We start from the raw sequence: 25,931 nt of genomic DNA, 5'->3' as shown, positions 1-25,931 counted from the left end.
TTCTGAATCTAACGATTAGGTTGTTAGACAGTCTGAATAAAAGAATATCCCAACCATCACATTATCTCATTATCCCCTATATCATACAATTTTGAGGCAGAGACATAGACCTAGGTTTTAATTGGACAGCCTGATTTGTTTGAGTATGATATGGTCAAGCAATATAATAAAATTGATAAGCATATGTGTTTTAGGTGAGACAGACCTGATTCTCCACTTAGTTGTATGACACAGACAAATAATTTCCTTTTTCTTTTTTTTTTTAACTTTATTTAAGTGTGTTTTTCCAGGACCCATCAGCTCCAAGTCACGTAGTTGTTTCAATCTAGTTGTGGAGGGTGCAGCTCACAGTGGCCCATGTGGGGATCGAACTGGCAACCTTGTTAAGAGCACTGTGCTCTAACCAACTGAGCTAACCGGCCATCCCTGATCAAGCAATATAATAAAGTTGATTAACAGTGTGTGTTTTAGGTGATACAGACCTGATTCTCCACTTAGTTGTATGACATAAACAGTAATTTACTTTTTGAGAGGATCCATGTTCTCATGCGTAAGACAAGGATAATATGGTAAAACTTTTCAAATGGTGAGAAATTAATGAAAACAATGCAAAAAAAAAGCACTTAACATCAAGGCTGGCACATAGCAGGAATTCAATAAATGATGGCTGACAACATTTTTCTGATTTCAAATACTGATCAAGCAATGAAATTCCACAAGTATCAGTTTGTCTGTTCCAGACTGCTTTACCTGTAAACTCAATGTCCACAAAGACTTTGATTAGTGCTTCTGCAAGCTGGGGTGCATAGGGAAAATTGCAGAACACACGTTTCCGATGGAACACACTGGATACCAAGGGATTTGGGGTCTGATCCAGGTGGGGCATCACTGCTTCCAACACTTCAGCCAGTTTGGCCCTTAAGTGGGGATTCTTCATTCTGCAAATAGGGCAGAAAGCAAGCTGAACAGTAGAAAACTTAGCCCCCAAAATTTTTATGACTATTCTCTCCACAGGAGCAGCCAAAATATCCTATACTACCTACTATCGCAGGAAAAAAACAGGATTCTGCAGTTTTAAGTGTGTCAGTTTCTGGGGGATAATGCAGGAGATACCATTCAACTTTTGAGGTCACAGCTTACCAAGTACTGGGTGAGTAAGTTTCTATTTAAGGTTAGTCATTCTGTTTACTGCTCTATGATAATGCATTACTTACTACTTTCTGTTCTCTGACTGTTTCATCTGGGATAAACTTGCCTTTCCAAGCTTTCTGAAGGCAAAGGCCAGGATATAATTATTCTACACTTCTTACAATGCATTACCATGTGTGCCTAATAAATAAGTGCTGACTTATGATTTCTCATTGCATCTGCTCAGCTCAGTGAAGGAATGGCTTCTGCCTATTTCTCACTGACATGGCTCCATGGATCATTCTCTTCTTGGTGGAGCAAATCTTTACTTACGTACACCTTGTTTGTTTTCTTTGGCCTAGGCACTCAAAAATCAGAGAAGCAACCCTACAGGTCAGTGAGTATGTTCCTTTGGGAAAGAGGACTAGAAGCTATAAATAAGAAAACTTGAGATCAGAAAGCACTTACCTAAGTTTACTGCTCATCCAACTCAGGATTTTAAGAGCAAACTTTATCATATAATTATTAGAAGATCATTAGCACCTGGCTGCCACTGGCAAGGTTTCTGGCATTAAGGTAACTATTTTAACCAGGGACTAACAGTGGAATTCCCACCAGGAACCTTACATGCAAGTTGAAATTCTCTGTGGGCAAAGTCCTTTGCTTATCATGCTTCTCAAGAGTGGGATTTTTGGCTACCTATAAGGATGGTCAGGTGATTCATTAATGTTAACACAACTTCTGAAGGCACCCCTTTATGAATCAGACTTGCTTATTTCTTGGATTAGAAGTCTGCTAAATGTTTTGCAGGTCTAAACAGTGACAGAATCAAACTTTCAGCACTTCACCTTTCTATGCTTCCAGTGAAAACGGTGATAAAGTGAAGGACATGTTCCAGGGAATCTGCTGATGTCTCCAAGATGTCATCGGCAAACCGGCGGAGAAAAATGAGGAAATCACCTAGGTTATCTGCAAAAAATTCTGAAAAATATTCATTGGAATTAGCCAAACATCTGATTCTCTGTACATACAGATTCTACACTGTACTTAGCCTCTAGGACGGTCCTTGCCTCCTGGTATTCATTCCCTTGTGTGTCCTCTCCTACACTCTTCCAGGGTAGAAGACACGAGGCGTGACCAAAAAGATAAGATGAAATGTTTAAGTAAATAAAAAATTTATTACAATAAAAGATACATTGCCATTAATCCCCCTCAAAATTCCCTCCCTCACTTTGAACACACTTATCCCCATCACTCTTGCCACTTTCTGAAGCAGTTCTGGAAGTCCTTTTTCGTGAGTGTCTTTAGTTGTGCTGTCGTGGCTGCCTTGATGTCCTGAATCATTTTGACTTTGGGGAAGAGACAGAAGTCACACCGTGCCAGATCTGGTGAATAAGGTGGATGAGGACACAATGTAATGTTTTTATTTGACAGAAATTGCTGTACCAGAAGCGATGTGTGACACGGAGTGTTGTCATGATGGAGGATGAAGTAAAGACACTCACAAAAGAGAACTTCCACAACTGCTTCAGAAAGTGGCAAGAACAATGGGATAAGTGTGTTTGAAGTAAGGGCAAGCATTCTGAGGGGGATCAATGGCAATGTATATTTTACTGTAACACATTTTTAAAATTTAAATATTCACCGTATCTTTTGATCACACCTCATACACGCGGAGGCATACAGAAGTGATGGTATGTCATTTCCATGATTAGGTTATAAAGGCTAACAGCTTCCATTTTGGTCACCTGTTCTGGGGAAGCCAGCTGTCATTCATGAGTAGTACTAAGGAGACACTTGCGTGGCCTGGAAAAGAGGCCAGCAAGCAATCGAGGTCTGCCAACAACCACATCACTTGGCTTGTAAGCAGATCCTCCAGCCCTGGTCGAGTCTTTAGATTCCTATGGCCCCAGCTGACAGGTTGGTGAGAAACTCATGAGACCCCCAAAATCAGAACCATGCAGCTAAGCCGCTCCTGGATGCCTGATCCCACAGAAACTGTGTGAGATAATGTTGGTTGTTTTAAGGTTGCCATGTTTTGGAGTAATTTGTTACTCAGCAATAGATAGATGACCAATATAGTGATCAAGAACACATAATCTAATTTTGATGGACAGTATCTGCTAACCTTCTGGGTTAACTAACAGATGACTTTTCCTCTAAAGAGTAGCACAGGGAGAGTTAGATAAATTTCTAAGTTGAACAACAAATAATATTAATGATAGAAACTAACAGCTCTGAAAACCCAGATTGCCCTTAGTCCTTTGAAGACTATTTTCTGTTACGCATAGCAGTGAGGACAGGAGGCTGAGGAAAAAGCTCTCAGTTCCCGTATACTTTCACCAGAGGACATTATCTACAAGTTTGTGTAGTTTTTCCAAAAACAGTTCAATGATAACTAAGGAAGGGTATTTTGAGGATTAAACTTCCAAAGTGACCCAGTTAAACTTAGATGGTTATAAATAGGAAGTTCCTAAGGGAGAGCTTGCTTACCTGGTACATAAGCCAAAGAGCTGTAGCCATCTGGCAGAGGAAAAGTTAACTCTATTGGCTGTGAGCCCTCATTGCCTATGGCCAGTTGAACCAATAGAACAGCCATGGACACCTGCAAATTTAGGCAGTTTTGTAGCATCTGTGGCTCAGTCATGGCAGTCTTGGTTGAAAGATAGATGGTCATTAGTCGTTCAAACTGTTCACGGAGGTTGTCAGCAGCAGGGCTAGAACTTTGCTGAGCCTCCCGCCAGGCAACCTGTAGCCGATGCAGATTTTGGTTGATTTTTACCATCTGATCATGCAACCTGCCCCCAGGAAAGCAGAAGAGACTGGGTCAGGAGGCTCATAAAGGGACAGTTGAGTATAGCCATTCAACAAATACAAATCCTCATTTAACTATGCTAGTATTCTAGGATGTAGAGAGCTGCAACTGTGATAACACAGAAGGCACTCACAAGTTGTTGACAAGACAGAGGCAGGGAGCATGGCACTGGGAAAATGTTACCAACTATTCAACATAATTGAAGCTAATTACAAATAGTTAACAGCCTTCAGCTGAAATGCACCATCCAAAGAACAGTAGCTTGGTTGAACTGGGTGTAAACTAGGCTGTTATGATGTCAAATAAATAACTATTAGGCAAAGTACAAGAAGGCCTGCAGGATAGTTCACAACAGACAAGTGCAATGTTTATACTTCGATGTGGTTATATGGCTAGTCTTTCCATGGTTAGAAGTGAACCGAAGCTGCTGCAAAAGGACTCTAGGTTAGTAATGACCACATATAAATGAACAGCCACCTGGGACGCGACCTAAGAGCCGTGGATCCCAGGCCTCTGCTGTTCAAAATTAAATTACTTTTCACAAAGGATCAGCCAAATGTTCTCTAATGAAAGACCCGTAATTCAATGTTATGGGTAGCTGTCTCTGTTTACAGTCCAAAATCATCATCTTTGGCCCTGTAGATAACGTCTGGGGTTAGCTAGCCAATATTGGGAAACTAGATGACATTCATTTTTGTGTCTGAATGTAGGCAGTTGAGCAGGTTAAACACATGCTGAACTGTTATCTATTGTCTCATTAAAAATGTCAATGACAGGTATAGAAACCCTATCCAATGAGTTTATAATTTCATTTTCTCAGAAATTTGCTAAGTTTGGAAAATGCTCTGTGTCAATTTAAGTATCCTGAGAAGGTATTAAAAATTGGTATCCTCAACACGCCTTCCTGTAGACTGTAACTATGAGCGAGTAGCTACTTTCTCCTCTTATTTACACTTATAGTCACAATCAACTAAATCAAAGAGGAAAAAAAATCATAGAATGACATATAGCTAGCTAGAACCAGAACCATATTTGGAAGTCATACACTTTAGTTCTCAAATCTTGACACTTTTAGAATCCCCTTTATCTTTGAAACATAGATCTTTTGTGGTCCTACTGATATTATCAGAATCCCATATAAATCTTTAATGTTGCCAATTTCGTCTCTACACCATAGAGTAGTGCTTGGTCTTTTTTCATCAGGAGTAATAAGTAATCTAAACTCAAGAGCAGAAAGTGAAATGTTAAATGAAAATAATTCACAGATGACAACAGGAAGACAGTGATTTAACAATCTGCAAGTCTTTAGAGAAACATATGAGTATATCTTTAATTTTAAAAAGTCTAACAGGTCAAAAATTAAGAATAAATTCAAGTTTTATGGGCAAAGCCAATTCATGTAAACACAAGTAAATGTATATAATGCCCTTTTCCTATTAGGTCCTAAACTGACCCTTCAGCAGAAAGTGAGATCATAAGACTTTCAACTTTCTAGCCATCAGCACAACTAAATAGTTCTTTCCTAAGGACATCAAAAGAGTTACCTGTGGAATCCCAAGTACAAGGTATACTCTGTCAGGACAAGGTTCTCTGTTACAAGATTGTAGTTCTGGGGAAACTTCGGCTCCTGCACAGCTGGGATCAAACAGGTTTCTTTGTCCAAACCTCAGAGAAGTTAAAAGGAACAGTAAATGGCTTGCCATAGACGTCTATCTTGGTCTCCAGTGTCCCTTTACTATATAGTTCAACTTCCATACTGCCACCAGTAACATATATATATATATTTTTTAATAATATCTTCTTAAAAACAAATCTTATCACATTACTACTCCTTTGTCTAAAAATATCTTTTGGCTTCTCACTCTCTACAGAATGCAGTTACATTTCTTTAGCTTGATCATGAAAACACCAAAATGAAAAGCAGTGGTAACACTGTAGAGTTTTCTGATAGAAAATGGATTATTTGTATCTATTTTGTGCTTCTTTATTTAAGATTATTTGCTTTTGAACATGTATTACTTTTATAATTAGAAGTTATAATACTGGGAGGAAATATATACACCAAAATTAAGCATGAATCATTCTGAGTGTAGAATTATGAATGATTTCTTTTCACTTCTCTGTATTGTTCGAGTTTTCTCTAACCTGGCCCCAATCTTCTTCCTCCTCAGACTCATTTCCTGCCATTCCCATACTCCTCCCCACATCTCAATGTGGCTTTAGCCACATTGAGCTTCTCACCGTACCTTTGTCAAGACTTTCCATAGCTTTGTACCTTTATACTTGTTATTCCCTCTGTATAAAGGGATTCTTTTGCTCCTTTGCCTGACAAACCCAACTCATCTTTCAAAACTCAGCTATGAAGACCTCCAACTTCTGTAGAATTTGTTACTCCTTCCTTTCTCTGTGCTCCGATAGCTTAGTCCTACACCAGATTATGATTATCTGTTAATATATCTGCCCTTTTCTGGAATCTTTGAATTCAAAAAGGACAGGGACAGTATTTTTCAAAGAATGAATGAATACCCAAGGCTGCCAAATTCAGAGAGAAGGTTCCACTAAAGCACATTTAAAAGCTACCAGTTTTATTTTTAAAAGTCTATCCTTTAAAAATTTATAGTAGCTCTTCTTTCTGCCTCATCTTTGAGAAAGAGGCACCTTTGGGAGAAAGGATAAGGAAGTGAATGCCTTAGATGTTACACACACACACACACACACTTTTGGGAAGCCCAGTACTCCCCTACCTCTCATGTGTACATTTTTTATTTTTCGTTCTTCATCATTCAACTCCTTCAGGGCACAGTAAGTGGGGTTAAAGGTGAGGAGCCGAGAGGATCTGGGTTTGCAAAATGGCTGGCATAGCTTCAGGAGAGCAGCACCCAGATTCAGAAAGAAGGCATCCGAGGCATACATTTGGAAGAAGATTTCTGGCATCTGATTGGCCCAAATCTTGGTGCGGCCTGCATTTGCATGCAAACAGTTTCCAAGCCAGGACAAGATACAGTGTTTGGTTTCTGGAGAGAGCTGGAGTAAGTTCTTCAGCATCTGGTAGATCTTTTCATGGAACTGAGCCATGAACTGTTTAACCAGAAAACATAACCACAGAACATTCCAGTTTCACAATCCTATTATTTGTTACTCCCAAACCTTAGCTACTGGCAATTTCCAAAACTATGCTAATTCTAGTCTTTTCCCTCACTCTCCTTGTGCCTTATCTCCTATTTCCCCCCATTTCTGATTTAAAAAAAAAAAATTCTGGGCCCTTAGGAGAGATTTCCTGATCAGCTACCAAACTGCAGATAGTATTTACAAAGCTTTAGAGTAGGGGGTCGATAAACTTTTTCTGTAAAGGGCCACATGATAAACATTTTCAACTTCGCATGCCATATGGTCTCTGTTGCAACTATTCAGCTCTACACTGTGGCACGAAATCAAGCCATAAACACACATATGAATAGGCATGGCTGTGTTCAATAAAACTATTTACAAAAACAGGTGGCAGGCAGGATTTGGCCACGGTTGTACTTTGTAAACCTCTGCTTGAGAGAGCTGTGATGATGGGAGATTTAAACGACCCCCAATTTAACCATTTACTGCCTTATGTTGGCCAGGCTTCTACTATAATTTATGCTAAGACACAGATGGAAGGAGGGAAAGGAAATAAATTTGGTTTATAGACTGGAGTTCAGAAGATTTTAGGAGCTAAAGTTATAAGAAATAGCTTGGCGAGAAAAACAAGGGTTGTGAGGAAGAGGCTATGCTACAGATAGGACAAAGAATGGCAGCAGCTTATTCTTAAACCACACTAAGGTTTACCCTCTGCTGCTAGCACATGCTAAAAAGAGGGCAATTTCTTTACATGATTATGGTAGAAGGCCAACTAGATCAATGTGCTTTCCCAAAGAGCTCAGGCAGACTTATCTGCATCTGCTTCCTGAGGAAACTTGACTTAATCTAAGATGAGGGGGCTGGGATACACCATAAACAGTTCCACCTGATGGATGTTGGCCTCTTGTACTTTGATCTCCTGGGGACTGGAACGAGATGGATTCAAGAAGTAGCCATGATTTTCTACTACACCCGGAGTCTTTAATAAGCAGGAGATACTCATGATTATTCCCAGCAAGGTCTTCTGATACATCTGCCCATTGCTAGGGTCCTTGGGCTGAATGTATTCTACAAAAACCTAGGAGAAGACAAATCCTACTTATTCGTCTGTATGATGAAATAAATATGGTGGGTGAGGCGGCCTCAAAGAGTTAAGTCTATACAACAATCAATACATCTCGTATTCAATAGGTAATATCATAGTACCCTCAGGCTAGGGAAGCATAAAGTATTAAAAATCCAGCTCAACTGTTCATATACCACCTTTCGGACTTACCTTTGCTATATCCTTTTGCCTAGTGAAATAAAGAAGAATATCCAGATATGCATACAACAGGATCTGGCAGAGTTCTAGATCTTTTATTCGGCCCAATAAAATATCAAACACTGGAATCATGACTTCTGGAAACGTTCGCACTTCCTCATCCAATGTCAAGGCTTCAATGACCTCTTCCAGAAACTCAGTTACATCTTCAAAATCTAACAGAAGGCAAATGAGAGAGAAAGAAGGCCATAGGGAGTTTTTATATGCCTTTACATACTGGCTCTTTACTCTCTGAATACTTTTGATAATCCTGATTCTCATCCCCAAAGGTCAAGGTGTGAGCTCTCTTCCTTAATTTGTACTGGAACCATAGTGGCTCTGAGGCTTTCAATGCAGTTAAGAGGAATTTTAAATTTGGAAATCAAAATGTAGAAGCTCACAGGTCTTGCTTATGTACTCACGGGCTCCTTGGATGGCTTCCAACATTAAATCTACCAATTGCTCATGGATGTTTTGGTCAACATAGATCTCTGGGGTGAGGAGAACTGTTCGTGTATTGGACACAGTGAGGTTCCTGCACTGCACCGCAAAGGGTAGCAGGTTCTCTGGAACTTTGGTAATCTGGAAACAACATAAAGAGAGGAAAGAAGATCTAGTTCTATGCCCTGGAACATGGGTGCACATAGCAAATAGAATGGAAAAGACATTGTGTCCCAAAACAATATTGCTCTCCTATGGATGCTTGAAAATTCATGCGAGTTCATTCTTTGATCTCAAGAATCACGCACTGGTTAGAATTCCAATCCTGGAAGTGACCAAGCTTAGCTTACTATATTATTTACACAGTGGAAATGAATTTATCAGACCTTTTTTTAAGGGTATGACTTTTTTTAAGAGGTTTGTAGAGAGAATAAGAGGCACTGGTTTACTGAGGAAAGGGGTGGACCCCAAGCCACAGAAAGACGACTAAACCTTTAGAAGATAAACCAATAGTGCCTCTGCTATCTAGTTCTAGATATACTATGATGTATATACATTGATATAAAAGACAATGATCCAACTCTCTGGTGTACATGGTAAAGCCATACCCAAGAGGATAATATAGTACTCAGTGGGAATTATTATTATTACCTCTTCCTTGGCTCTTTGGAAGCAGGAATAAAGGTAACAAAAAATATGACTCTCTCCTGCATCTCGATCAGCAGAGAGATTCAACGTTGTAGAAGAAGTCATGTTTATCAAGTGGTTGCCTGGATCTTGAAGTAATAAGCGAGCAAAGACAGCCTATTAAGGAAAACAAAAAAATACTAAACCACTGCAAAGTTAACCACAGAACATTAAGATGTAAAAGGTAATTCTGACACAGGTTATTGTGAGAATCACAGGATAGAGAGTAAAGGGGAAAATAGGACCCAGTGTCTTATTACTTTAGAAAATATTATATATACAAACAAAATTGTGTATAAAGTTATCCTAAGCCAAGCTCACATGTTTAGTATAACCCCTAGCAGAGTAAGCATTAAAAGAAGTCTGTTGAATGGTGTGGAGAATCAGCAATTAAACTTAATGTGAAATCTACTACTCTGCAGAGTGAGGTGATTGCTGACCTCACTCAGACTTATATAAAGATAATTTAAACATGCAAAGTTAAACTACAAGTTGTCAAGTGTCTTCCACGACAAACTTTTATTCCTAATTGACATTAAATTAGGCACCTACTCGCATTTTTACCTAATGCCTCTTTTGATTTTGGAAAAGATATAAAGAAGAAAGAGATGGGCCCTGCCCTCAACAATTTAAGAGTCTAATAAGGGAGATAAGACAAGTACATAAAAAAGCCACTACATGAGACAGAAAGTGTCAATTCCTATAAGAGTTGCACAGATAGCTTATTCTAGGAACTCAGAGGAGAGAATAACAACCCCTACCTGACAAGGCTTTGTAAATGAGGTGGCATTTTAATTGGGTCTTAAAGGATGGGTAGATGTGGACACGTGGCCATGGTAGACAGGAAGATCCCAAAAGAGGAACACCACAAACAATGTAAGAGATGGAAGTAAGCAAAGTCATGGTTGGAGAAAGGTGAGCCAGGTTCAGCGGCAGGGCTAAGTGTTGCTGAAGGCACCCCATGAGGAACGTAAGTATGGTACCTGCTCAACATTGTTCATATCAAGCCAGTCTTGATCTTCCAGGTCTACTGCCATTTCTTCCAAATACACACAGCGGCTGGGGATGCCATTCCCACTTTTCAAGCTTGGGTCACCTGGGAAATGGTTTTAATCTGATAGGTTAAGGATAATGCTTCTGTTTTACAACAGACAACTAATCTTGACGGCACTTCTCTTGAACTCCAAGTTTGACTCAGGTAGTATCAGAAGGATCTCGACATACAAAGTAGTATCTAAACATTTAAATCTCTTTTCTTTCCCCCAGTTAAAGGGCGTGGGCTTGTTATAAATCCAACATCATGACATTTAAAGAGTAAACTCCAGACATCAGCACTAACTTTGGGTTTAACTACAGATAAGACACAGAGGGAAAACACTGTCTGACACCTTTTGAAGCTTCCATCCAAATGTTTAGGTCACCTCTGAGAAGCAAATGGATTTGGCTACCGTTCCCTTTTCCCCTATAACATAGTAAAGGCAAGTAGCTATATAGCCCTGTCAGTATCAAAATGGGAATGCAAGTTGTATCTGTGTCTAAATACTGATTTTAGGTCACATTAAAAGCTTCACTGAAATATAAGCTCTGTGTTCCAGGCAGCATGGTTTGTTTAACCATTAGACACAACAGATTTCTAAGAGCAAGTCCCTAGCCCAAGAGAAAGAGCACAGAACTGGCTGTAAGTCTGTAACTCACTATTGTCCAGAGTAATCAGGAAGATCCTTTGGATCATGTGATTGATGTTGAGTTGCTCACATATTTCCTGCTGTGAACGGAATGAGCGGCTAATCTCAGCCACAGAGTAATCAAATTCATCCAGGCTCTCTGACACACTATTATCTGAGTCATCCGGGCTAGTTGGGAGTTCATCTGCCAAAAAATGTAAGCCATTAACAGTTACACTCCTCTTTTAATAGAGAACCAAGCATACTACCCAAAATGATAAATGTAACCAAAAGGAGGATAATTTTGAATGTGAAACAAGTTAATCAGCTAATTAGTGAACATCTTAAGTCAGGCAACACTTTTTAAACTGAGATATAACATTATTCAGTTACAGGTGTACAGCCTAAGATTTGATATTTGTATATACTGCGAAATGATCACCAAAATGAGTCGTTAACATCTGTCACCATACAGTTATACATTTTTTTTTCTTGTGATGAGAAACTTTTAAGATCTGCTCTTTTGGCAATTTTCAAATATACAATACAGTATTATTAACACCATTCTGCACATTACACCTCCATGACTTACTTTATAACTTAAAGTTCGTATCTTTTGATTCCCTTTCACCCATTTCGCCCACCCTCCGACCTGCTGCCTGTTCTCTGTATGTATGAATTTTCTTTCTTTTTCTTTTCCTTGGATTTCACGAGTGAAATCATACAGTATTTGTCTTTATCTGTCTGATTTATTTCACTTAGTGTAATACCCTCAAGGTCCATCCATGTTGTCACAAATGGCAAGATTTTTTTTTTCCTTTTTTTAAAAGATTTTATTGGGGAAGGGGAACAGGGCTTTATTGGGGGAACAGTGTGTACTTCCAGGACTTGTTTTCCAAGTCAAGTTGTTGTCCTTTCAATCCTAGTTGTGGAGGGTGCTGTTCAGCTTCAAGTTGTTTTCCTTTCAGTCTTAGTTGTGGAGGGCACAGCTCAGCTCCAGGTTCAGTTGCCATTGCTAGTTGCAGGGGAAGCTGCCCACCATCCCTTGCGGGACTTGAGGAATCGAACTGGCAACCTTGTGGTTGAGAGCCCACGCTCCAACCAACTGAGCCATCTGGGAGGCAGCTCAGCTGAAGGTGCCATGTTCAATCTTAGTTGCAGGGGGGCGGAGCCCACCATCACTTGCGGGACTCGAGGAATTGAACCAGCAACCTTGTGGTTGACAGCCCACTGGCCCATGTGGGAATCGAACCGGCAGCCTTCAGAGTTAGGAGCACGGAGCTCCAACCGCCTGAGCCACCGGGCCAGCCCGGTATGTTTTTTTTTTTTTTTATGGCTGAATAATATTCCGGCATATGTATATATCAAATTTTCTTTATCCAATTGTGTTGATGGACATTTAGGTTGTTTCCATATCTTGGCATTTGAAAATAATACTGTAATGAACACGGGGCTGCATGTATCTTTTCGGGTTAGTATTTTTTGTTTTCTTTGGATAAATACCCAGAAGTGAAATTTCTGGGTCATATGGTAGTTCTAGTTTTAATTTTTTGAGGAACCATACTGTTTTCCACAGTGGCTGCACCATTTTGCAATCTCACCAACAGCGCACAAGGGTTTCCTTTTCTCTACATCCTCACCAGCACTTGCTATTTCTTGCCTTTTTGATAATAGTCATTCTAGCAGGTGTGAGGTGATACCTCACTGTGGTTTTAATTTGCAGTTCCCTGATGATTAGTGATAACTGGCTGCCTTTTAATCTACCTGTTGGCCATCTGTATGTCTTTTAAGGAAGAATGTCTATTCAGATCCTCTGACCCTTTTAAATTGGACTATTATTATTTCTGATATTGAATTTTATTAGGCAACATCTTAAAGTACAAGATTCTGATATACCTGGCTAAATATCCTACCACATTTTACAAATCACGAGTTTTATTCTTTCTACTTATAATTAATTGTACTCCACATTGCCAAAGTAAGCAGCATTATTTTCCCTACAGACTCACAGTGAACAAAGAATTACCTAATAGATCAATATGCCTTTAATTGTTTTAAATATCTGGCTTTTTCCTGATTTTAAGAGAACACATTTGTTTCAATAATTCCAAACTGTACAGGAAAATATAATGTAAAAAGTCTCCTCTGAATCAGTTCCCTATGGACAACCCCTTAACTTATTAGCAAAGTGTTCCAGATTTTTTTCCTATTCTGGTGCTAATGTTTATTACTATGATTGTTAGTTTCTTTTAAAAAGTAGGATCATACTGTGTCTACTGCTTATCCGCTTGCTTTTTAAATGTAATCAGCACCAACACCTTTCTGTTAGTTTATTTATAGGCCTACCTCATTCTTTTCAACAGCTGCATTGTATTTCCTTGTATGCACACACTGATTTATGTAGCTACTTTTCAACTGATAACATTTGGGTTGTTAACAATTTTTCATTTCAAACAATACCGCACCAAATATAACTTACTCTTTTTATGCACTTGTATGAGTATTTCTGTAGGCTAAATTCACAGAAGTTGAATTGCTGGGTTAAAGAGCTTGAACATTTAAAAGTTAATATATGCTACCAAATTACCCCAGAAATGCACTTTTTACATGCACACCAATGGTATATAAGAAAGTGCCTGCTTAAATCTTCACAAATTTCATAGGTAAAAAACGAATTGTTGTTTCAATGGGCATTTCTCTAATTATATGCATTTTTTTTTTAATTATATGCATTTTAAAATCATTTGATTATTGTAAATAAATTGCTTGCTAATATCTTTTGTTCTTTTTCTTTCTAATTTACTTTTTCCTTTTTTAAATTTTTATTGGGGAATATTGGGGAACAGTGTGCTTTTCCCGGGACCCATCAGCTCCAAGTCAAGTCGTCGTTTTCAATCGTGCAGCGATTGCAAATCGTCGTTTCAAGGGTGCAGCTCACAGTGGCCCATGTGGGAATCGAACTGGCAACTTTGGTGTTATGAGCCCTGTACTCTAACCAACTGAGCTAACCGGCCACCCCTAATTTACTTTTTTATTGTTGGTTAAATCCCTTTATTATTTTTTTTAACAACTTAAAAGACTGCCTTTCAGAATGGCACTCACGCTGAATGAGTATAAAAGTAATATTGTTCACGAAAAGCCACACCAGTACCTATCTGCTTTTTGCTACAGAAAAAATGGTTATTTTTTTTGCCTGAAAATCCAGGCAAAACTCTCGGAAGAATTGCTTCAGTGTGGTGAGTTTAGTAAAACTGAAGCTCAATATAGAAGGCCAAAGGTTTTGGCAGAGTACTAACTGCTGGTGGAAAATAGGTTAGACCTGGTGGCATGATAAACTTAGTGGAAACAAACTCAGAGAGTGAGGTGCCAAAATAGTAACACAAGAGCATGTACCTGATTTATCGTCACTGCTTGGTGCCTACAATGCTCCCAACTCTAGCCAGCCTATGTCCATTTATAGTCAGAAGGACGAGCATTTTGTCACTCTACTCACAGGCTGTTAACTTCTCCTCTGAACTCCTAAGAGTGATGGGAGCTAAGAACCTATTTAGCAAAATTTTCCTTAACCACATACTCATAAATTTTATTTTCCTTATTCCTCACTCTCCTTTCTCTGCTACAACCTCCTAATCCAGTTTCTCATTCTGAGCTTGTATCCTAGAAATCTGGGAGAGATTTCGGAGACTGAGACCCAGACCCGCCTTTTTCAATCACGTGAAAATGTCAGCATTAGGATGCACTCACTGCCTGTTGTTTCTCTCCCAGCCTCTCTGGCAGCAAGTGGTTATTTAAAAAAAAAAGTCAGCGTTACATTTATTTCTCCCTTGCTTCATCCATCACGCTTTCTACTGCACACATGTCTTGCCCTTTTATTCAATCCTAATCAGAGAGTAAAGCCACAACTCAGCCACATATCTGAACACTTTTGAAGTAAACAAAATAAAGGGAAAATATACATTTTTCCTTTCCTGAAAAGAAAAATACTATTTATTATTCTTTTTGGAGGTAGAAGGGGAGCAATTTCTGGCTTGACAGATTGTGAATGCCCTCAGAACAGTAATAAGTTTGAGAAACATCCTAATTCTTCTAGTCTATATGTCTCCTTATAGGCGGAAGCTAGGCTTGATCTTAACTTTGGTCCCAAATGAGGAAAACTATTTTTCTGATTAGTGAGATATTATTCTAATTTTCTTTCACATTAAGACTGAGGATCAGATTTTCTTAGAACTCTGTTCTATTGGCGGTAAGATACGACAGTGGCCATTCCATGGAGTAGAAGCAGCATTTTGCTTGAGACAGACTCTGAAGCACGGAGCTTAAGAACAAGTCTCATATGTCTATAGGCCAAAAAGCTTTTATAATTCTTCCTTGGACACATCTGCTTCTATAGCTGCGTGTGACGTGCTTTCCTACCTCTGCCTACAATCTCAGTTTCCTATGTTAGGAAAGATTTATTTAAATATCTTTTACTAGATAATTTTTAAAATAAAACAGCTTGACAGTCTGGGATCACAACTGGCATCTGTTACTATGGAGCCACCTGTTATCTGGTCTCTTTTTATGCACGGGGGAGGACAGGGAGGAGAGGACCCCTAAATAAAACAAACAAAAATGAACAAAAAACCCCCCAACTCATGCCCTAAGCAAACAAAAAACATCTGCCCCAAACTTACATTCCAGTTGTAATTAAGAATACTTAATTTGGGAAGACCCCATTCTAGGTCATCTCATCTGCGGCCACTGGCTCCACCACTTACCAGATTGCTGCTTCAGCTGCTCTTTTTGGATTGCTGCAAACTGCTTGGCATCAGCCAGAGAGCCAAAAAGAGCAGCAAAGGGGTTACTTGAGATGTTGTTGTTATTCTCCTGGTCTGTCATTTCACTTTAAAATGTCCTCCATCCAGACCTTGGGGGAGGGGCTGGTATTAGATACAGATAGAAAGGACAGGTATTAGATACAGAAAGTAAGATAACATAGCAGTTGTACTAAATATACCCATAGTTGTTTCTTTTCCTATTTCACAAATACAACATATTTTAAAAGCTTAGGGTAAGACTTTCCAGTTCCTGTTCCAAGATTCAAGATGTTTTGGCAAAGTGGTTACAAACCTACTAATTGGACAAGTGGGCCTGGCTTAGCGGTAGCTAAAACCAAAAGCTTAGAAAAAATTGGAATGCATTTATCTGTTGACACGTTTTTATTTGCTATACCATTAAAAAATAGGTTAAGTAGAAAGAATTACTGAAGTCAAAGAGGGAATTCACCTACTAATTGTAACAACAACGTGGCACTTAAAAATAATACCACAAGAAATAAGGATTTCCCAGAGATCGCTAGGCTGGCCGGCTAGTTCTCATTCACCATGAGCATAAGGGGGCACCTGCTCAGGCTTCTATAACTACAGTGGTACCTCGGTTTTCGAACATCTCCGTTGACGAACATTTCGGTTTATGAACGCCATAAACCCAGAAGTAAATGCTTCGGTTTTCAAACATGCCTCGGAAGTCGAACATGTCACGCTACTTCCACTGAGTGCAAGATCCTGTGGCTGAGCTGTCGGCTGTTTTCGAACATTTCAGAACTCGAATGGTCTTTCAGAACAGATTACGTTTGAAAACCGAGGTACCACTGTATTTATTCCTCAGCTGCATGGAAACTAGATGTAAGCCTTTAAGACATGAAATGGCAAACCAGGATAGGAACGAGATAGCAGCATACAGTGGGTTTTAAATATATATTACCAATCAATCTCTACTCCTAGGTTTTCAACTGCTGATATTTCCTCCACTAAAAACTAAATGATCTTTGTTTAATTCTATATGTAACTTTTGCTGTTTATCTGATTTTTTACAATACTGAAGAAACACAAATTCCTAATGTGTAATGTGAAACAGATATATACCTCCAAGGTAATCAGTGGAGCTGACTGAGTCTACATTTGTACTCTTCTGATTATATTCCCTCATTCCCAAGCGCCAGGGGGACTTCGTGGCACAACGGGATGAGCAGAGCTCCCTGAAAGGTCACAGTATAGAAATACAACCCTTCCTGAAATTTTAAGGCCACAGTAGAGAAATACAACCCTGAAAAGCGTGTGAAGAGACAATGGGTATGGGTATTCTGCTTACAAGGATGTTGAATTGCTGTAAGAAGAGGCCTTAGAAGGAGTGGGGGCAGGGTTATAAGAGAAGGAGAAAAACGAACATTTGGTCTACCTTTAATTTATTAAAGTAAGACTCCTTACTGAATCATATTAACAAAAGCTAATGCAAGTCAGAAAAGTTACCCTTATTTTTTGGAGGAAGAGAGACTATAACACTTCTTGACAACTCTGAGGCGTCTCCACCAGTTGCTTCACGTTCTTCTGTCGCGTTTTCTGGGTAAATGCTAATGGCTAATTAGCTGTAATGACTTAGGCAGGCAGTCTAGTCTCCTCTCAGCATGGTGCTGGGCTTTATTGCTTCAATGAATTGAACTATTAGACTCTGCTCTATGTATTTTACTTTTTGCTATGTATAGTTTAGTTGAGCTTAATGCAGAAAAAGCATATGTAGTGCTGAAATTAACAATAATTCTGGAGAGGATTTCCCCATTTAACCACTGCATAAACATAATTATTACCTTTAATTTACGTAGAGGCACCAAGAATTATCTCATTGTTACCTGACCACCACCCTACCTCTATCCTAAAGTACTGTGAAATCCAGAGGAATGCAAAAAGTGTTGTGAGCTCTTGTTTTCTGTCTCCAAAACACCATTCTCTTTCATCAACATGACAATCACATTTTTCTCTTGGGGATCCATCCCATTCCCAGTCCACATGTTTAGAAGGGGATGACCTCACCCATTAGCTCCAGGAATGGGCATATGAATCTGGCCTGGCTAAAAAGAATACAGCATTCTCTGGCCAGAATGACTGATTTAGGTGTGGGCACAAGATCCTAGCAAGGCCTCTCTGATTCAATAAACACGAGCTTCAGGCTTTTGGCTGAATCTACGGAAAAGGGAACTCTTTTTTCCTGCTTAGATTGCTAGGCTGGTTAAGATATAAATGTGGAGTTGCCATCTTTCCACCATCTAGAAAGGCCTAGCCTAAAATTGAGCCAACATATAGGAAAACAGAAATGAGAGATGGAAAGTTTTTTTCCCCAGTTATAAAAGCCAATAGATTTCCCTATATTGTGTAAGCGGGTTTGAATGGGATTTTAAAAATACAGCTGGAAAGACTTCAGCTTAGTACAAAGGAGATACATCACCTGCACCGTCTATGCAGAAAGGAAGTACAGTTGAACCTTGAAGAATATGGGGGTTGGGGAGCCAACTCCCCATGCAGTAAAAAATCCACTTATAACTTTTGATTCCCCAAAACTTAACTAATAGCTCACCATTGATCAAAAGCCTTATCAATAATATAAACAGTTGATTAACATATATTTTGTACGTTATATGTATTATATACCATATTCCAACAATAAAGTAAGCTAGAGAAAAAATATTAAGAAAATCATAAGGAAGAGAAAATACATTTATAGTACTATACGTACTTATTGGAAAAAATCCACATGTAAGCGGACTGGCACAGTTCAAACCCATGATTATTCAAGGTTCGACTGTAAGTTGAAAGGAATGTAGAACACAAGAAAGGCTCTTAAGACTATCAAGAGAGATAAAGAGGATTTATCATGATAAACGGCATTATCTCTTCCTTTTTTCCAATACTATATTGTCATATTACATAAAGAAGCTAATGTCCCATTACATTTTATCTGTATTTTTAAGACGATGTATAACTTTCTACATTGTATTCCTAATACAGATCTTCTGCCTTGCTGGAGTGTAAGCAATTGGAGTACAAGTTCATATCTGATTATTTTTTCTTCTGTGTCTGGCATTATATATCATAATCACAATATCCCAAATAAATATTTATTGAATGTTTCAATCTTATACGCAATTACTCCTGACCTCATAATCAATAACAGCACCATGAGCCTAATTTACAGTAAGGGCTTTACTATTTGTCTTGGATTGCAGTGGAAGGTCAAGCTACTGTATCAGACAGGTGGCTCTATGATATCTCAGCATTTGTAGAGAACGGACATAAATCTGTTGTCATTTCTGTTTTCTGTCTTTTTGAAAAACGAGGTTTTTGCCTATCTCACTAAACTCATCTTTTCCATACGTACTTCAAATCTGTGCACAAACTATTTTCATAGAAAAAGGGCTAACACCATGTAACCACTTAAGAGAAAAGTTTTACAGGAAAAGGGAGGACTAATTACTTGATGAGAACCTTTGTGGAGATGTCAGTTTAGAGTTGTTCAATGGTCTCACAAATGTAGAAAGAGTACCTAGACATGACCCACTCCAAAAGAAAGGTCTGATAAAATGGAACCTTGATATTTTGTTTTAATATTCAACATCACTGGGAATTTATAGTTTGCTATTTTCAACTGGCATACAGACATATAGAACTATCCTGTTGTTAGCCTTTGAGATGGTACAACCACCAATCCAATCCTTAAAGCTTTTGGATTTGATTCAATTTTTAAAGTCCTTAAAAAGACGTTTCACTCTGATATACTCCTACAAGGGTCTACATCTGTAATAGCTGTCTACCTCCAGTCCTACAAAATCCTCTCACCCTCCCCTGATTCAATCTTTTGTTTATAAACAGTACTGCTAATCTCTTAAGGGCCACTGTCAGCTCTTAAAGAGGCGAGCACACAAATGTTTTAACATCAGACTTGGTATTGCTTTTAAACAGAAATATTTGGAGTACTTTGTATAACTGGGATTGTCAAAACCAAGCTCTAATAAGTCATACTCCGTAAGGTCTCTGTCCTGGTGAGTACTAATACATACATCAAACAAAAAAAGGAATTAAAAAATGTTTCCATTATTGTATGTTTCACCCAATAATACTTTCAGGCCTCTCTAATGTGGGAACAGATACTTCCAATACATCAGCAAGCTAGAAGGATATCAAGTCAAAAGGCAGACAGCATTCCTCCCTGGGTCCCATTTTATCTCAAAAGGGCTCCTATTGTGAGACCAGAACAGTCATGATAAGTGAGACTAAACGTGTCCTTACTCTGGGAGAGAAAAACTGATCCCAAAGAGGAGACCCACCAAATATAAGCTCCTGAGTTGTGGCTACTCGATTTTAGAAGTGTCTTCTAAATCCAGTTGCTGAGGGAGCACGAAGCAGAGCGCCAGGAGAGTTCTGAGTGGTGAACTGATCACTTCCCTTAAGAAATGTCAACACCAGGCCGTATGTTTTCAAATGGGTTGGTTACCACGACTCGAGCTTAATTGTATCTTCTCTGGTATCTGGCTATCTGTTGCTTACTCTTTATATTTTATCCCTCCAGATTCCATAAGGACTTCGCGGCAAGGAGGGGGACCCACTAACTCCGCGCTCGTTCTAGAGAAAGGAAGTGAAAGACAATGGCCTTTTCCAGGAGGGGAACGGCAAAGAGAGGGAGAGATGGCAGAAGCTGGGGCATGCACGGGTTTCCCAAATCAGGGTCGAAATTCACGAAGGGCACCGGACCAGGAATTTGGAGGAGGTAAGAGTGCAGAGGCCAGGACTAGCATTCGACCAGGAGAAGAAAATCCCATTGCAGATTCAAGGATCCCCTCCCCTCAAGCTATTTCCTCTTACCAGAGCCTGAAGGGCCAGCAGCGACAACACACGACAGAATATCAGTGGCCGAAGGGTTCCAACTTCCGACTCAGCCCGGCAACCGGAGCTTACATCATGATTCGGCGCCAGGCCTTGGGGAACCTCATCTGGGCGCCGGAAACAGGGTGAGACGCCCAGCCCCGGGAACCGGCTCGCAAACACGCCCACGGCGCAGGCGCCGCCTGGCTGGGGCGGGGCGGAAGTGGCCGGAAGTGGTCGTGGCTTTGGGCTGAGGGGGTGGGATCCGGTGACCCGGAAGGTGTTGCTTGGGACTTAATGACACGAGATGTGCGTCTTGGAAACTGGTGTGTGGTGTGCAGCTAGGACTTGGTGGTCCCTGCATTGCTGCAACCGTTGTGGGCTTCTGCTTTCCATTTTTCCCACTGGTCTTATGTCTTTTTGAAGCGGTTTCTGTTACTCTTCATAGATTATGAGCTCTGAAGCAACAGTAGCAATAACAACCGAAAAGTTTGGGCTTTTATTAGTTGCTAGGCAGTGTGCTAAAATATGCTATTTAAAATGAGTTATTTTTAAATTTGTCAGTTGACATACAGTATTAGTTTCAGTGTATAACATAATGATTACACATTTATGTACTTTATGAAGTGTTCACCCATATAAGTCTAGTATCCCTATGACACCATACGTAGTTATTACAATATTACTGAATATAGTCCCTATGCTGTAAATTATATCCCAGTGACTGTTTTTATAACTGCCAGTTTGTACATCTTAATCCCTTCAGATTTTTTCATTCATTCCAACCCAATGCACCCCACCCCACAATCTGGCGACCATCAATTTGTTCTCTGTGTGTATGAGTTTGCTTCTGTTTTGTTTGTTCATTTATAAAATATACTATGTTTGATTGAGTTTCAGTTTTCTTATCTGTAAAGTGGAGACAATATACATCCTACAAGATTACTTTGAGGTCCAAAAAGGGAATGGAAACCCTTTCCAAGGGTTAAAAGTGCTGCACAAATAAAAAGATTCTAAGAATGAGAGAAAATGTTCATAAATCATATACAGCAGTCCTCCTTACTCACAGGAGATATGTTTCAAGACTCCCAGTGGATAGCATCGAACCCTCCATATACTGTTTTTTCCTGTACATACCTATGATAATTTATAAATTAAGCACAGTAAGAGATTAACAATAACTAATAATAAAATAGAATAATTATAACAGCATACTGTAATTAAGTTATGTGAATGGGATGTCTCTCAAAATATCGTGTACCTCACTCACCTTTTCACTTAAAGCAAGCACTTTATGGCTTCTCTTTGGCATACCTGAATTGCCACCATTGCTACTCTTGTGCTTTGGGGGCATTATTAAGTAAAATTAGGGTTACTTGAACACAAGCACTGTGATACCAACAGCTGATCTGATAACTGAGATGGCTACTAACTGACTAATGGACGGGGAGCATATACAGCATGGATACGTGGACACTCTGGACAAAGGGCTGATTCACATTTGGGTGGGATGGAGTGAGAGGGAGCATGGGATGGAGCAGGATGGTATGATATTTCATCATGCTATTCAGAACAGTGTGCAATTTAAAACTTATGAATTGTTGATTTCTCGAAGTTTCCATTTAATGTTTTTGGACCATGGTTGACAATGAGAAACTGAAACTGCAGAAAGCAAAACTGCAGATGGGGGGACTACTGTAACTGATAAAGGATTAATATCCAGAATATGTAAAGAACGCCTACAACTCAAAAATGAAAAGCCAAACATTATAAAAAATGGAACATAAATGTTTGTAAGGAGAACTAGGAACCCTTGTGCATTGATGATGGGCATGTAAAATAGTGTAGCACTTTGGAAAAACTTGTGGTTCCTCAAAAAGCCAAACATAGATTTACCATGTTATGCAGAAATTTCACTTTTGGGTATATATACCCAAAAAAATTGAAAGCAGGGACTTAAGCAGATACTTGCACACCAATGTTCATAGTAACATTGTTTGTAATAGCCAAAAGGTGGAAACAACCCAAAATGTCCATTGACAGGTGAGTGGATAAACAAAATACGGTATATACATACAACTGACTGTTATTCAGCCTTAAAAGGACTGAAATGCTGATACATGCTATAACATGGACAAACTTTGACAATATTATGCTAAGTGAAAGATGCCAGACAAAAAAGAACAAATATTATATGATTCCACTTAATGTGGCACCTAGAATAGACAAATCATAGAGACAGAATAGTAGAATACAGCTTACCATGGGCTAGGGGTAAGGAGAAATTGTTTAATGGGTATGGAGTTTAGGATGATGAAAAAGTTTTGGAAATGGACAGTAGTGATGGTTGAACAACATTGTGAATGTACTTAATGCTATTGAAGAGTATACTTAAAAATGGTTAAGTGGTAACTTTTAAGTATATTTTAACACACACACACACACACACACACACACACTGCTGTGCCTATCTTGTTCCAGCATTGTTCTAGTTCCTGAAGATACAGTAATAAAAAATATACAAGTCTTTTCCTTGCTGGAGTTTACAATCTGGTGAGAGTGGAGTGGTAACATAGCATTTAAAATCGATGAGCAGACGATGGATCATTCAAAAAACAGTTTTGGAAAAACTGGGTAGCTATGTGCTTTAAAAGTTAGTTGATGTGTTAGGCCTTCACAATAAAATTAACTCGAGATAGATCAAAGATTTAAATGTATAATATAAACCCATAAACGTGCTAGAGGAATTCATGGGAGAACTTTTTAAAAAGAATAATCTTAAAGTAGGGGAAACCTTTCTAAATATGAAACAACCTAGCAGCCATAAAAGACCAGTGAATTCTACTACACGCAAATGTTTGTAAAATGTGCATAGAAACCATAAGTAAAAAAAAAAAAACACAACAAAACTGGCTATCTGCTGCATCTACCGTGAGGATGAAGACCATCCTCAGCAATCAGATGGTGGACATTCCAGAAAATGTGGACATCACTCTGAAGGGACGCACAGTTATTGTGAAGGGTAGAGGCAACCTATGGAGGGACTTCAATCACATCAGTGTAGAACTCAGTCTCCTTGGAAAGAAAAAGAAGAGGCTCCAGGTTGACAAATTATGGGGAAATAGGAAGGAACTGGCTACTGTTTGCACTATCTGTAGTCATGAATAGAACATGGTCAAGGGTGTTACATTGGGCTTCTGTTACAAGATGAGGTCTGTGTATGCTCACTTCCCCATCAACATGTTATTCAGCAGAATTGTTCTCTTGTCGAAATCTGAAATTTCTTGGGTGAAAAATAGTACATCCACAGGGTTTGGATGAAGTCAGGAGTTGCTTGTTCAGTATCTGAAGCCCAGAAAGATGAGTTACTTCTTGAAGGAAATGATATTGAACTTGTATCAAATTCAGCTGCTTTGATTCAACAAGCCATACAGTTAAAAACAAGGATATCAGAAAATTTTTGGATGGTATCATATTTCCCTGAAAATAAGACCTACTCAGAAAATAAGCCCTCGCATGATTTTTCAGGATGCTCATAATACAAGCCCTACCCCAATAACAAGCCCCAGTTAAGATTGTCAACCAGACGTATTTAGTATGTTAGTTGCAACACATGAGGGATGTATTGAATTATAAAATAATAATATTAATATATAATAAAATATAAATAAATAATATTATTGACATTAATACTTAAAATAAATGATAAGATAAATTACATTTAAGTATTTGTAAATACCCAAGCGGATGCCTTTGGACGACAGGTAAACACCTACATAAACAGACGAACTCGAGGCTTATTGCTGAATGACCAATCAGAGTACAGACACAACGCACGGATAACGTGTGCACTTGGTAAGGAACGGACATAGTTGTGTGTAATATGAATCTTCATAATTCAGTACATCATGTGTTGTAACGGACGTACTTAATGCACTCGTGTGAAATAAAGAAACATTTTCTGAATTTTGGTGCCTGCAATTTTTTGTTGCTTTTGTGTGGACCATCATTCTTAATTGTCATCATTTTTGTTGTCACTCCTGTCTCGTAAGTCTTCAATTAACACTTGATTTAATGGTAGATTTAAAGGGAATATTATTTTGACCCCCAGACAAGATGAGTGCAAAAAGAAACAGCTATTCCATCGAGTACAAGAAAGGAATCGTGAAGGACTCCCGGGACAAGAATCTTATGGCTTTCTGCAAGGAGAAGAAGTTGGATCTCTGAATGGTCTGAAAATGGTGAGCAGAGTATGATAACCTCAGCCAACAGGTAGACAAGGGAAATGCTAAGAAGCGCAAGTGTGGATCAGGTCGGCAACCATTATTTCCTGAGCTGGAAGGCATCTGTGAATGGATTGCTATCAGGAGAGCAAAGGCTCTGGTTGTGCGCAGGGCTGATATTCAAGCATTTGCCCTCGCAATGGCAACACAGTTAGAAATATCCCCAGAAGAATTCAAAGCATCACAACCCTGGCTAGATCGACTTTTCTAAATGCCAACTCACCAACATGATTGCTATGGATGAAACTGCAGTGTTTATGGGCCAAGGATCTCAAATGACAGTTGATCAAACGGGTGCCTCGTCAATCTACATTCCCTCCACTGGTTATGAAAGTGCACGTGTTACCTGTATTTTGGCATTTCTTCTGGATGGAAAGAAAGCCCCACCTCTGATCATCACTAAGGGCAAGAACGATAAGGTTGAATGTGTTTCAGGCATTTATGTTCTTGAAACCGAAAAAGTCTGGTGCACACAAGCAGTTATAAGGAAGTGGGTCGATTTAATGCTGCCACTTGTTTTGCAAGGTGACCAAAGAGGTCTGCTAGTCTGGGATTCAGCCAGTACTCACCACGCTAAAGACATGAAGAACTTCCTTGCAGAGAGAAGACTAGATCAAATAATGATTCCCACGGGAATGACTATCTCCAGACTCTTGATATTGCAATAAACAAGCCATTCAAGGATCGTTTGCACATGGAAATCAATGACTACATTGACAATAGAATGGAGAGAAATCAGCGTGGAAACTTTGTGAAGCCTAGTCTGCAAGAGGTTGTGACTCAGATGAAGAATTCCTGGGATAATATCACTCCTAGGTATCAACCCCAGAGAAA

General features: G+C 39.2%; 1 protein-coding gene and 1 pseudogene across 2 annotated transcripts in view; one reads left to right on the top strand and one right to left on the bottom strand.

Annotated features, from left to right (window-relative positions):
- The window catches only part of UBE4A (ubiquitination factor E4A), a 29,842-nt gene extending 8,875 nt beyond the window's left edge, over nucleotides 1–20,967 (bottom strand). Inside the window, exons 1-13 of one of the 2 annotated variants that reach the window (XM_033119189.1) lie at nucleotides 20,815–20,967; nucleotides 15,904–16,065; nucleotides 11,178–11,351; nucleotides 10,466–10,578; nucleotides 9,447–9,599; nucleotides 8,777–8,936; nucleotides 8,328–8,530; nucleotides 7,938–8,129; nucleotides 6,688–7,021; nucleotides 5,488–5,608; nucleotides 3,622–3,926; nucleotides 1,977–2,109; nucleotides 751–938 (exon numbers count right to left, since the gene is read on the bottom strand). In XM_033119189.1, the coding sequence (XP_032975080.1) occupies nucleotides 751–938; nucleotides 1,977–2,109; nucleotides 3,622–3,926; nucleotides 5,488–5,608; nucleotides 6,688–7,021; nucleotides 7,938–8,129; nucleotides 8,328–8,530; nucleotides 8,777–8,936; nucleotides 9,447–9,599; nucleotides 10,466–10,578; nucleotides 11,178–11,351; nucleotides 15,904–16,024 (2,197 nt within the window). In that variant the 5' untranslated portion in view covers nucleotides 16,025–16,065; nucleotides 20,815–20,967. Of the gene's footprint in view, nucleotides 1–750; nucleotides 939–1,976; nucleotides 2,110–3,621; nucleotides 3,927–5,487; nucleotides 5,609–6,687; nucleotides 7,022–7,937; nucleotides 8,130–8,327; nucleotides 8,531–8,776; nucleotides 8,937–9,446; nucleotides 9,600–10,465; nucleotides 10,579–11,177; nucleotides 11,352–15,903; nucleotides 16,066–17,433; nucleotides 17,451–20,814 lie in introns of those variants that run through there. The other variant, XM_033119190.1, reaches the window with a different exon arrangement.
- A 2,784-nt stretch (nucleotides 20,968–23,751) lies between these two features.
- Nucleotides 23,752–24,298, top strand: LOC117029790 (60S ribosomal protein L9-like; annotated as a pseudogene).
- The last annotated feature ends 1,633 nt before the right edge of the window (nucleotides 24,299–25,931 follow it).

This window comes from Rhinolophus ferrumequinum, chromosome 11 (genome assembly GCF_004115265.2).
Source record: "Rhinolophus ferrumequinum isolate MPI-CBG mRhiFer1 chromosome 11, mRhiFer1_v1.p, whole genome shotgun sequence".
NCBI lineage: Eukaryota > Metazoa > Chordata > Mammalia > Chiroptera > Rhinolophidae > Rhinolophus > Rhinolophus ferrumequinum.
This window is presented reverse-complemented; position numbering and strand designations above follow the sequence as displayed.